This window comes from Phyllostomus hastatus, unplaced genomic scaffold, assembly GCF_019186645.2.
Source record: "Phyllostomus hastatus isolate PE091 unplaced genomic scaffold, TTU_PhHast_1.1 phas_contig_1, whole genome shotgun sequence".
In the NCBI taxonomy this organism is placed as follows: Eukaryota; Metazoa; Chordata; class Mammalia; order Chiroptera; family Phyllostomidae; genus Phyllostomus; species Phyllostomus hastatus.
In genome coordinates, this window is record NW_025333498.1 from 39008453 (window position 1) to 39022555 (window position 14103).

Sequence of the window (14103 nt, forward strand, 5' to 3'; positions counted from 1 at the left end):
CTTTCCATATTAACTCATTTAACTACAGAATTACTTTACTAGTATCATGTATGAATACACCATAATTTAATCAATCCACAGATGTGATATTTTGATTGTTTACAATCTTTCACATCATAAGCAACACTTTGGAAACATTAACTCATTTTTGTCAATATGCTCAATTCCTTATCAAGGCTCAACCCTTCAAAGTGGAATTCCAAGGACAAAAGCATTTACATACACATAAAGCTTTGAATACATACTGTCAAACTGCCCTAGAGAGAACTTGATCAATATACATTTAATTTACATTTCTATAAATAGTGTATGGCATTGGTCATTCTCACCAACACTGTATTTTACTATTTTTAAATCTTTGCTACTCTGACAGCATAAAAGTACTTTCTTTGTATTCGTGATTCCTTAAATCAGACCAGTCTTCACTCAAAAGGCATTTTTAGTTTTGGAAGTCTTATTTATGTGAGATGAAAATTCTGGGAATTTAATATTTAAAAGTTTAAGACTTTGGATATTATAATTGTTTTAATTGCTCTCAATCCAAGCTGCACACTAGGATTACCTGGATAACTTGAAAAGAAAAGAAAAAAGCAACGCTGGGGGCCTATCCAGACCAGGCAGAAACTCATCTTGGGCACAGCGCCCTGAGCAGCAGAGTTCTTTGAAATCACCCTGGTGACTCAGGTGCACGAGGGGTGGGGTGAGGAGGGTGAGAATCACATTCTGTTGAAAAGCAACCTATAATCATTTTCTCATAAAAGCTTTCCCCCTTGAGAGATGCATTGTTTCAACATAATACATGCATTTGGCAAATATTTATTGTTACAAGCATATGCATCTAATTTTATATTAAAATATAAACATGTATATGGTATAATGAACAATAGCAGTGTTACTGACAATCTAAAATAACTCAGACATTTTAGTGCTCTTCTATGCCTAAAGAAGTTTTACATTTGACCAAGTTACCATTGAGGCATTGTCCAAATACACAGAAATGTTTCCACAGTGATAATCATAGCACAAATATAATTTTATATTCTTCTTGTTCTCTCATAACAGAATAATACAAGAATTTCTCCTTTTTGATATATAGACTTTATATTAATATATTTAACCATGTAGCATATGGATTAACCATATTAGAAAACATTCTGATACAGTCTGGCACTTATATTTTGATTTTTTCATTATTGTATTTAACACAGGGATGAACATCTTATTGCATATGATACTTTCCTATCTTTAAATTTTTCCTAAGGAAAAGTTATTATGAGAATCAAAAATAGGTAAGTGAAGGCCTTGTAAAAGTCCATACAAATAAAAGGAGTTATCATCATCATTACTGACGACACTGGCAGACGTTGTAGTGGTTAGTACAGACCAGCACACCTTACAGACTATGAAGGTAGCACAACTTTGTAACTTTTCCCAGCTGTCATGCCTGCTTTTTAAAAAGCTCTCAGTGTTTCATTTAAAAAATGAAATTTAAAAACACCCTCTGTTTGAAAATATATAAATATTTATAGAATATTATCATGAAATAATAACTATGTTCACAAAGAGTCAGGTAATAACATATCAAATGCTGAGGCATATGGTATATAATTCTTTAAATATTAATTCTGACTTATAATAAAACAATCAACATCTTCAACATTTCATTGCCTCTTAAATCTCGCTGCTATTTCTGCAAATAGGTATTGTGCTTTATTTGCATTTGGAAACCATATTTTTAACCAAGTGAATAAAAATTCTTATTTACTGGTAATCACTATCTGAGGCCTCTCCCCTATCTGCTACATAATAATGACATATTTAAATGCACAGATCACCACCCCTCTGCTTGAAGAGCACATTTTCAAAGTACTCTAGTGTGCATGTGGCAAGGCTTTGCAGAAGGATTTCTGTAGAGGTTATTATTTTTTTAATCTTTGTAAGAGAAGCACCCATATTTAAGATTCAAGAAAGTAGCCATTTGGGGACATTATTCTAAAAGTGCTCTATCTAAACATTCTTGAGGAATGAAAATAATGAGAATCTTAGTTACTCTGGGTGTATTTTTGCATTATAAACAAGAAGGTGGTGAATAGCACAAACTTCTTAAGAGTAATATGTAGAACAAGTTCTATTTTTATTTTCTCTAATTTTCAACAAACCAGTTGGACAAACAGGTATACTCTGCTGAATAAAAGGATAGAAATGATTATACAAAAACAAAAACCAAACAAAACTACCACACAACACCCTGCTCTTTCCTACAGGAACTCAGTTTAGACCAAGTCTGGAACACACAAACCTCCCTGTCTTTTTCTTCTCTCAAATATACATTTATTGAGAGCTTAGTATGAATGAGAATATAATGCCCTTTTCATAGAACTCGTGCAATTGTAATACCTAAGAGCTGTAATAGGTGTATAACAGGAAGGCAACTGTAAAACTGAAGGTGTCAGGGAAAACTAAGCAAGTGGTAAAATTTGATCTGGGATTTGAGAGTGGAAAAGGAGAAAGAAATGGCCTCAAAGGAAAAGCAAAGTATTAAAAAAAAAAGACAAGGAGGTAATAAAATGTATGAAGGATAATAGATTCTTACACACTCTCGAAACAAATAAATATGCCTGAAAATATCATACATTGCTTTCCCAGACGCCCTGGCCCTCCCACCCACGGTTAAACGTGCTGCCTTAGACAAAGAGGTGATGAAATTTGAAAACATCTTTCTAACCCACTAAAGGCAAGGACCACTTATTTCCCTTTGTATTCCCAAGACCTAACACAGTTTCTCACACATGGTTGGCATTCTTGGTTGAATTAATCTACGAAGGAGTTCATAAAACTTGAATACGTTTTCTGGAAATCAGATCATCTGCATTTGATGCTGTGTGTGTGGTATATGTATATGTGGAGAGAGGGAGGGAATACCACCCACTGGTGGAGAAAGTAGTAACTGCCTCTCCAGTATTTTGATCCAAGGCCAGGAGATGAAGACTGGGAAGATGGCTGGAAGATGCCAAGTTACTTTAGAAGGCTTCCAGGAGCTCCCGGGAGTTAAAATCACGTTACAGGGGAAGAGGTCCACCACAAAGCCCTCAGTTCTTAAGGTCACTCATTAATGCTTTGGGTCATTCAGAGGACCCTGAATTTTTATAGTGGGAAAGCAATCAAAAGTTGCTTATTTCTGAATCATTTAATCTTGAATAAGCACTCCTTGGTGAACCTACTTCATAGTTCTACATAAAAGCCTTGTGGTCTGTTGAAACATTTAGGGGAAAATGCTTTTCTTCTTTCCTTTTTTCTTCCTTTTCTCTTCTCTTTTCCCTTCCTGTTTTCCCTCCATCCTGTCTACCCCCCTGCCTTGACTTTGTTTGGCAGCCAAGATGTTTCATGCTTAATGTAATGAAAGGAACACTTAGAGTTTTTGAAAAGGCAAACTATTCATTAACCATTTAGCAGAAAGAATCAAAAGGCAGTTGGGAGCCTGGAAAAAGTAAGTTGGATAAGTCCTTTAATAGGAAAAAGTGATTATTTCATACCACCACAAACTGATACAATTTCTTTTTCTCATTATCTCTGTTACTTTTAAAGAAGTAGAAGGCTCGAAAACCACCCAAAAAAACTATCCCTTTGCGAGACCATGTGCCTAGACCCCCAGCCAGAGACTGGGTTTAGTACAGTGGGGAGAAAACCTGCCCACTGGGGGACATTTCCAGATACAAATGGTACTCTGCATGTACACATATAATTTATAATGCGTAATTGTCTGTGTATAAAGCATAGCATCAGTAAAATTTTTTGAAGAATTTTTATGGTATCTATTTTTCCTGCTACTACTAATTTGCATTCTTGTGAAGTTTATTTTCCTCATTCCTCTTTAGATTTATGCATCTTTGTCATCACTGACATTCTTGGAGGAAAGTCATTGTTCACATTATGCTAAACTCCTTTAAAGCCGGATCTGAAGTGTCAATGACATTGTTGTACATGTCTTTGTGTGTGTGCAAAAAAGGACATGAAGCTCACACCAAACAGACCAGTAAGTTGTTTTTGAACTGTCACTATACTATTTTAATCTGTATCTCTAATTTTGAGGAAATAGTGCTTTATGTTAGAAACGTTTTTCTAAACTGGTATGTGCAAATACTAATTTTTGTCCATACAATTAAAGAAATGAATCATACAGAAGGAACTCCTTTACCATCTAACTTTTATCATTAGCTTTGGAAAGTGTACTTGAACTGCAAATAGTTAACAGCGATCTCTAACCAAAATGAATGCTTCAAGATACAAGAGAAAATATCATCCCTACTGAGTCTAATAAATATAATGCACTTTTTAATCCAATGGAAACAGTCAAGTTTTCTCCTCTATATTTAAAGGATTGATTTAAAAATTGAAAAAGAACTTTACTGAGAAGTCTTTATCTTCCAACAAGACATTATGTTCCTGAGCTTTAGGAATGACATGGTAATATGTATTTACAAAAATATATCAATCTCTATCCTTGTGGTTTGGATTGTGATGTAAATTCCTAGCATCCCTTTAGCAGAAATAGGCAAGAAGCCCTAGGAACTACAGATGTTCCTTAACTTCCAATCGGGTTACATCCAATAAATTAATTTTAAGTTGAAAATACCGTAAATCAAAAATGCATTTAATACAACCTACTGAAACATCACAGCTTAGCTTAGCCTACTTACACATGTTCAGAACACTTACAGTAGCCCACAGTTGGTCAGAATCATCTCATATGAAGCCTATTTTACAATACAGCATTGAATATCTCATGTAATTTATCGAATACAGTATCCAAAAAATGCTGGCAACGCAGCACACAGCGGAGTATTGGTTGTTTGCCCCGTGCTCATGTGGATGACTGGGGGCATGGCTCCCAGCCGCTGGCTGCCCAGCATCTGGAGAGAGCACCATGCTGCATATTGCTAGTTGAAAACAAGATCAAAATTCAAAATTCAAAGTACAGTTTCTACTGAATGCATACCGCGTTTGCACTGGAGTGAAAAAATCGTGAAGTTGAACCATCATAAGTTAGGACTGTTGAATTCTCCACCAAGAACAGAGAGATGGAATCAAAACCAAAGCACTTAGGAGAAGAGGGAGAAGGAATTAATGAGTCTCTTGCATTCTATTGTATGACTGTGCTGGAGTAACAGTTAAAATGCTTCGTCAGTATTCCAATTGGAAGTCTTATCTCCTTATTCTCCTGAGCTGAGTTTCTAGATTATTAATACAGTTAACTTTGCATCCTCCCCTTGTATACTATTTTATCTGCAGTGCTAAAATAGTGTTTAGCACACAGAGGTGCTCAATAAATATTTACTTAATTACCAGGTGAATAGTCTAAGACAGTGTTTAAACCAATTTGGGGCTGCAAATTCAATTTGGTATGCCCCAACCAGTATATTTTGATGAATAAAATAGACAAAAGTGCATTGTACAGCTAGGGTATTATTTTGTGGAAACTGCTTCGTTAACATGTTTGAGTGCTGGGTTATGTTCTGTTAGTGGGTGATAAAAGAATTTCAGTGAGTCATGACTGTTTATAAAAGAAGTACAATAGAATAGGATAAGATAGAATGGGATGGAAAATATCAGACTGCATCCCATGTAATAAGTGTTTTTCCAAGAAACTTTTATGTGTTATACATTGAAAATATACCTCCAGTGGATTGTAGGGCAAATCCATTTTTTACTGTGGGAAGAAAGGAAATCTTTGAGAAACACTTTTTTGGGATCAGGCCTCAGAGTTGCTCCACTCTGTGGGGGATGGTCTATGGAGCTGGGCTCCAGGAAGCCTACTTATCAGACGCCAGTGCGAGAGGAGTCCCGGTGGAGCTGAAGAGCTGTGCGGCATGCAGCCTGCTGCAGGGCATCTGCGATAAGCCTCTCTTAGACGTGAACCTGTGGGTGGGCCTTGGATAGATGTTCCGAACTTCCCTGGACTAACACTATCCCAGGGAGTACCTCAGCAACTCCTTCAGAATTCTGTCATCTAATTCCATTCTTAATCTGTAAAACGTTGAGTTATTTGAATTTGCAAGAGGTTTAATTCTTGGAAAATAATTTTTACTCCTTGCTTCGTTGGCATTAATGTTGTCTGCTATAAGTTCCTAGAACTTTATGATTTGATGCATTTACTACCACATGCACATGGAAATGAAATCTGTTCTGATGACATCATAGAAGTATTTTTAATCATTATCTTTAGTGAATTGGTTTTTGTAGAGTTAACATTACTGCCTATAATTTGGGTACTTTTAGATGCTGCTTCACTGTTTTCAGACCACTTGATTTTAGTAAATAATAGCTTAGGCATCTCCTGGTGAAATGAAGGATTTCTAGTGGCTTTATAAGTGAGTTTAGTGTATGGCAATGGAATACAATTCTCCCAATTTGCACACTGGCACAATTTATTTCTTAAAAGGTACAAAAGAGATCACTGAATTAGCAAACAGCACCCCAGTCTGAGTTCTGTTCTCAACTTTGATTACACAGACTCAGTGTCTACAGTCAACCATATTTTAGCTTTTTTTTTGAACACAAGGAAATATTAAACCTGGAATACGTAAACAAAACAAGAGGCGTAACCCTGATATATATATATATATATATATAAACCTTCTTAAACAGCAAGACATAGCCTGTTGTGAAAATATCTTACAACAAAGAATGGCTCATTTTGCAAAAATTAAACCAAAAGACTACATAGGTTATTATCACACTGTTGATAATTTAATAAAGTTTTGGTATTTGGTTAAAAAACAAGAGCAGAGGGCAACTTTTAACTTACAAGCCTTGTGCATGAGGATAAAATGTAGTCAGCATTTAAAAATTTGGGTGGAAATGCTTTCAATAGAAATCACTACATATTCAGTCATGACCTCAAAAATGTCTCTGGCTTTCTTCACTCTATGTTAGTCTATATGAGACTAGATTATTTCTACAGCAACTTCCCATATTTTGAGAGGTCTAACTTACACAGTACGATCCACCCTTAAGCATTTTTATCCCATAAATCTGTTCGTACCTACAACATGTAAGGAATGACAATTTTCCTTTATTTTCTTTCTGGCATGTTCTAAGAATAAATAAATACATAGAACAAAACAACAACAACAAAAACAATCTCATTACTTTGCAGTCTTTTACCCAAAGTGTTCTTTTGTGGTCTCTATTTTGTTTTCTTATACCTACCATATCAACAGGTGTATGGAGTTTCAATCAAACTTATTTTGTACTGAAATAAAACACTTTCTTTTCCAGAGTTAAAAAAAAAATATATATATATAAATACCCACAAATATACACTTGTAGGTTTATTTATATTCTTCTCAGTCAATACATACCTTTAAGAGTTAAGGCAAATAAATGTTTGAATTATTTTCTCTTCTAGTACAAACTCATACTCTGCCCCCTCAGAGGCTTTATTCTCATGTTTAGAAGAGTTGATTAAATGATTTTATTAGGAAAAAATTAGAGAATATAAAAAGGATTTTAAAATGAAAAAGCTGATATATTTAATGACTTCATCATATTGGAGGAAGGTAAAGCTCAGTTAAGTTGGTTAGCAGAATAGTCTAAATCTTTTTCTTTGAAAATTGGAAAAAAACCAGAGGGCCACGGAAAGGAGAGGCTGTAACGTGGACAATGACAGTGTGAGGTCGTCTGTGGAGGCCCAGGGTGCTGATAGAGCTGGGGCCCCCTCAGAGGCCTGGGCTCTTGGCACGTGGGTTTCTGCTGTAGGGCCAGCAGGGGCAACAGTAAGAGGCCTGAGGAGGCACAGCCTGGTGAAATTTGCCAGTCAAGGGCACCTGATTTTGGATTCCTCTCTAAACCAAAACACCACAGAACATGTTGACACTTGTTTTTCTTCATAAACTAAGAGTTGCTTTCAAAGTACACTAGTGATGGCTCTCAAGAACACACCTGCACTTAGCAGTCTGAGCGTCTGCAGTGATAGCAGGAACTTGGGGGTGAGGCTGCAGATCCACCAGAGCTTTGCTTTACAATGTGAAGAATGCCGCTGAGTATCCTACTGGTCAGTTTCTAGATATGTCACGTGGAAATGTTAAACTTTACTTACAATTTGATATCCACAAAGCTAATAGAAACCTGTGAACTTTACAAAGCAAGTTTTAGAAAGCTTTAGTGGAAAGGCAATTTCAAAACTCTACATAGAACTATTAAAGCCTTGGTGGTCTTAAGTTTTACAAATGTTTTCTAAGCATTCATATTTTATCTGATTCTTTTTATGATCTTTGCCTTCTATTCTCATACTTGAACGTGTCCCATAGAATTCACTGGTAGGTCCCCAAAGTCTGTATTTGGGTGTTTAAGATAGAAAAACTCTTTTAAAAGAAGTTTTAAAAAATAAATTACCAATAGAATGAGGCATTTTCAAAGCAAGTGATTTGATGTCTTAATGGAACATTTTTGGGCTGTTGCTTTGGAGAGTGGAAAAGGCACTGCACCAACCAGGAGGCGACCCAAGTTCTGCTCTGGCTCTTTTAGAGCAGAGTCGGCCCGTGCCGCCTGTGAGCCTCTTTTACTCTCCCCCAAGCTGTCCTGCTTGGGAAGGCGAGACCAACATGTGCACCACTGCCTCCTGCAAGAGTCTGATGACACGTGATCCACAAGGAAACACGTTCTCATCTGAGTGAGTGAGATGATACCAATTCATTAAAATAAAGGTCACTAAACTCGATTCACAAAGGCAAGGCAGTTCCCTTGATATTTCGGACATTTCATCTGCACTGACACATTCTAATCATTGTACACTATGATGTCAGAATCCAAAGAGAGAAGGCAAAAGTAACTGAGTTTTGTCTAACAGTCCATCAAAAGTTTAAAAACATGGTTTCTAAAGTGTCAGTGTGCTTCAATTCATTATCTGTTGGATAGTTTTTAAGATGTCAAAAGGGAAGAGTATTGTTGACCACTAAATGTTTTAGTTGAAGAACTTAGGCAGTTGAGAAGAAAATGGATTTTAGAGTTAGATGAACCTGAGTTCAAATCCTAATTCAGTTATGTATGATTTTGGGCAGTTACATTCTCTGATGCTCAGTTTACTCATCTGAAAAATGGGACATAATACCTTATACTTTGGAAAACTGCATAAATTAGAAATAATATAGGTAAATCACCTGGCACATAATATGTACTCAATAAAAGCTATAAGCAACATTTTAAGAATAAAAGTGTTTTTCTTCTCGTTTCTACCTGGTATGCTAGGAATACCTAGCAAAGCTTACAGAGATACTGGTGACCATCATCTGCTGTCTGACTCAACACCAGCCTGGGTGCTTATTTGATGGATGGATAAATGTCAGTGTAAATAAATATTTAGTCTAAGCAGTGACAATTCCATGATATAATTCACTACTTATCAAAAAGAAAAATGGCATTAGAGACCTCTTCAATATTCAGCTCAACAAAAGAATTACATTAATTTGTAAAGCTACTCATTTTCATAACTAGCTGCATATCAGATCTCAATGAGTATTTAATTTTATTGAGTTTAATATCTTAAAAATTCTTGCTGACCTAGGTATCCATCAAGCATATGCTTTCTGTTAGCTTACATATGATCATTCATACCCATATCATTTACTAGACATTTATTCTTGTCCCTTTTAGCTATTTATAAACCAATACTTTTCTTAGACTAATAAATTTTCAACTTGTGTGTTTTGACACTCCCAGCACTGGGAATCCAGATACAATGTTTTACAGAGATGCGTGGAACAAGAAAATACATGTTTCGGACTATATAAAATAAGTCTGAACTTGACAATCAGAACAAGAATATAAATGTTGGTCTTTCCCATTATAAATTTAAATACATCATTAATAAAATGCATACACTTTTCAATATGAATGGAGACCTGAAACGAAGTAAGTTGAGGTAAGGGGTATGAAAATTTAAAAATATGATAAGAGACTAGCAATGCCTCATCTAAGTGATTGAAGGTATGCTTAATAAATATTGCGCATTTTTAAACAGTTGCTTATTTCATATAAATTTAATCTGTTAAATACATAAGATTAAATTTTCATTTGTGTGGTATTATCTAAAAAGGAATATGAATCATTGAAAAAGTGGAAGCACGTTTGGCGAAAGTATCCTCTTAAACACAAAAAATATTTTCATGAGATTCCTTAGATTACAAATATCAAGAAGGCACTAATGATTTCAATTATCTTCCATACCTTACATTCTTTTTAACACAAGGCGTCAATGAATGGGTTTTCATTAAACCCTGACAACAGGACATAACACACAGCACAAGTTGTGGAGGATGGCAAGTGGAGTCATTACACAGGGGAAAGAACACTTGATTTCACCCTCAGCAACAAACAGAAGAAAAAAGGTTGTAGCGCTTGCCTGGCAGGGTGGTACAATACAGTCTGTACAGACCTACACAGTAGCTTATTATTAACAGCCTCAGCAGTTTCCTCACGTTCAATAGCATTCTGGTTTTTAAAGCCCACTGTTTTCATATTTGAACAATATTGTCTGTACAACTACCTTTTATTTCCTCCTTGTCCTTTCCCACAAACCTCCCAAATTGTTAGTGCTGTGTTTTGGATATTCTACTGTTTTCATGGTAAAATTTTCAGATGTCTCAATGAGTTTCCCTCTTTAGTGGCTCTTTACAGTTTTTAATAACAATTTCTGATGATTCTATTGCACAAAATACAGTTCCTTCTAATGTGTCTGCTTTTAAATAAATGTTCTACATTAGTAGTGGATGAAGAAACACAATAAATTTGGGTTCAAAAACCTTACTGTCAATGCTAAAAATAATGGTTTAGTTCTACAAGGAAACTGTAAAAAATAATTTCAAGATCAAAAATTCTGGAAATCAGGTTTTCAAGCCTTTTTTTATTAGAAAACTTAAATTATTACCCTTTTTAAAAAGAGTTGTCAATGTCCATTTTTTAATTTTCTTGAACAAATAATAATAAAGGATAGCAAACTAGGATAAGAAAACACATTAGAAGATAGCTTTCTACTTCATACAACTTCTAGTTACCTTTTCCTATCCATTCACCTATTTCTGGCCAGCAGCAAGAATAGAAAATCCATTTATTTTTGCCTTTTTTGGGTCTTCCAAGAGGAGCTTCATTTACCTGAATACAAACAAAAGCTAGGGGAAACAGCTTTCATGTTGGCACCAACCGAGTACACGGCTCGTGAACCAGCACTCCCTGCCTTCTATGGCTTCTTCTGCAGCTTATAGTCCAACACCTACGTGACCGGCTGAACGGCGACTGATACTTGAAATGACACAGATGGACAACAAATAACGGAAACACAGGGAATCCCCTTGGCTGTTATTTTTTTCTAATAGGCAAATCCCTAGCATTCTGTAAATAAAATTATAAATACTAAAGAAGTGATGAGAATTTCACAATGGGGAAAGGATCATTTCTTATAATAAATATTTTGGTACAAATTTTAAAAAACGTAGAAAAGTTTAGTACCTCTGGGTACTTTTTTCTAATAAAACCATACCTGCTTCAGAACTTGTTTGATTATAGCTGCTAACAATGCTGTTTGGTATCACTGGAGTAGAGGACGTTGAAATTCTTGACTGAGGTGGATTGGGATGTAATGAATTTCCTAAAGCCATGCCCGACTGACTGAGCATCCCACAGTTCCCGCTAGCCTGAATTTGATTTATTAAACCTGCAAGATGGTGGTTTGGGACTGAACTGTTACTGTGAACAAAGTTAGTGTTTGCATTGTGGCAGTGCACGGCTTCCCCTCTTAAAGGTATGTTCTGTGTCAATGAATTCTGAAGAACACTGGAGTTCATATTGGGATCTGTAAAATGCATCTGGTTAGCAGAGCAAGGCAAAGCAGTATTTGAGGCCCCGCAACCCGGGGTACTATTGCTACTCAAGTGAGAGCTTTGACAACTCATAGACTGTAGTAACTGAGACATTGAACTGATGGGAAAAGAACCCTGACCTTGCTTCCTTAGCAAGTCGGGCCCAGGTTTAGGAACTGAAGAACTATCCATTTGAGACTGTCTGAGCAAACTCAAAACCGTGGTAGGTGGCTGTTTTCTTTTCCGCAATGAGTCTTTTTGCTGAGACATCAGCTTATCTCTTAGTGCTGCTCGACCACTTTGCCCTTCACCTGTTGGGAGAAGCATGTTGGCAGTAGGAGGGAACATGGTGTTTAAAGTGCTATGTCCTTCAGTGTTGCCACTGCCAGCAACAGCTCCAGAACTGCTACTGCTGCTATTGTTGTTACTAGCAAGTTTGTTTTGATTTGCTAGCTGTGCTTTGGCTGCTGCTGAGAGTAAACTACTTGCTGGAAAGGAGGCAGCATTGTGCTGGTTCAAGATCTGATTTAAAGGCATTCCCAGCAAACCAGGCTGACTCTTTACAGAACCACTTCCGGCAGATGCAGTAGGAAAAGCTGCACTGCTTGGGGTATTTAGTACATTACTCATTCCAGCAATTAATGGGTTAGGGATATCCTTGTACTGATGATGTCCATCGGACTTGGTAGAAGGGCTTGATGGCATTGAAGGTCTTGGGGACCCTATTGTTGACCTTGGTGACCTGGGTGGAACCTTGATACCACTGCAAGTGACCTGGGGTCCTAGAGGTGGCATCATGAAATTTCCGTGATCTGATGATGTGGAAGATGAGCGTGATCTTTGGGGCGATGCCTCAATCCTTCCGATTCCAGCCCCCATCATGTGCACTGGGGATGTCACTGGAGAAGGGGACAGGGAGGTTGAAGCTGAATGCTGAACTCTTTGTACATGACTCCCATGATTCATGTGACCAGGTTTTACAGTTGGCAAAGGGAGATTACTTGGCAAAGGAACAACAGCAGGAGGCATGCTTACATTCATCACAGGTACCTGAGAGTGGACATTTGAATGGAAACTAGTTGGATTAATGATAACAGGGTTCTGATTCACCGGTTTACTAGGAATAGGGTCAAGAATGCCAAGTGGATCTTTCTCAGATGTTAATGGCTTTTTCTGAAGAGCACAAGAAGGTGGAGGGGGAGGTGGGCCTTGGGGTGGTTTGTGGTGGAACATTGCTCGTGGTATTTCCATATTAGTTGAAAAATTACACATTGGTTTTTTCATTACTGGACTCTTTGTAGTCAAGGTTGGGGAAAGAGGTATATTAGTCCTTCCAGCCATTGCACAGGATGACTGTACAGGAGAACCATGTAGCATTACTGAAGGTGGAGAAAGAGGAGTCCTATTCAGGTGAATAGGACTAGAATTGGGAGCTCCATGAAAACCAGGATTATTTCTTGTGAAAACATCGGGGCTTCCAAGTGGGTCAGTCCTTGGAGAGATTGAGCCATCTCCATAAATCTGGGATCCTGACGATGCTGGGCTGGGCAGGCCTCCGTGGCTGCCACGGAATGGAGATTTCTGTCCATGTTCACTGCTGCCCAATCTTTGCCGGGGGTAGACAGGGTGGAGTTCTTGTTGCTGGCTTCCAGGCAGTTCTTGTACATACAGCCTTCCCATGGCATTTGACGATCCAATCATTAACTTGAAAGGATTCTTACATTCAGGCATTACAGAATTTGTAATTCCTTCATGAGGCTTACTTCTTATAGATCTTGGAGTTGCTGCCCGTGAAGGTACTACTGGAGTTGCATCTGATGTGTGAGAGAGAGAAAAAAGTCTGTTAAGGAATGTAAATTCTTTTGTATTGGGGGGGAGGTATTGTGGGGAGGGAAGGAAAGGAGGAAATGAGGAAGGGAGGGCACCTGGAAATAGAAATCTGCAAACAGAAGCTGTGCCTCTATGCAACTAGAAATTCTGCACTCTACATTAAATTTTGATTTAAAAAATGCACATTATTCTCCCTCACTTGACCAAAAGTTCTCAATTAACTGCTCATTATGCTTGTTTGCCTCTTATCTGTGGAGAAAGGATGAAAATCTGAATCAGTTCACAATGACATTAGCCATTCCAATAATATTTAGAATATGCAAAATCAAGACTGACAGCCCAGATGGAAATGATGATGTTACTATCTTATTGGACTTGAATTTTTTAGGAACACAGTTACAATAGATAATTGTTATCTGTG

The 14103-nt window shown here is 37.1% G+C and overlaps 1 protein-coding gene across 6 annotated transcripts in view; it reads right to left on the bottom strand.

The window, feature by feature from the left end:
- Positions 1-14103, bottom strand: part of MBD5 (methyl-CpG binding domain protein 5) — a 471857-nt gene that overhangs the window by 31528 nt on the left and 426226 nt on the right. For all 6 annotated transcript variants that reach the window (XM_045831183.1, XM_045831164.1, XM_045831211.1 and 3 more), the window contains one exon: positions 11534-13666. In XM_045831183.1, the coding sequence (XP_045687139.1) occupies positions 11534-13666 (2133 nt within the window). The remainder of the gene's footprint in view (positions 1-11533; positions 13667-14103) is intronic.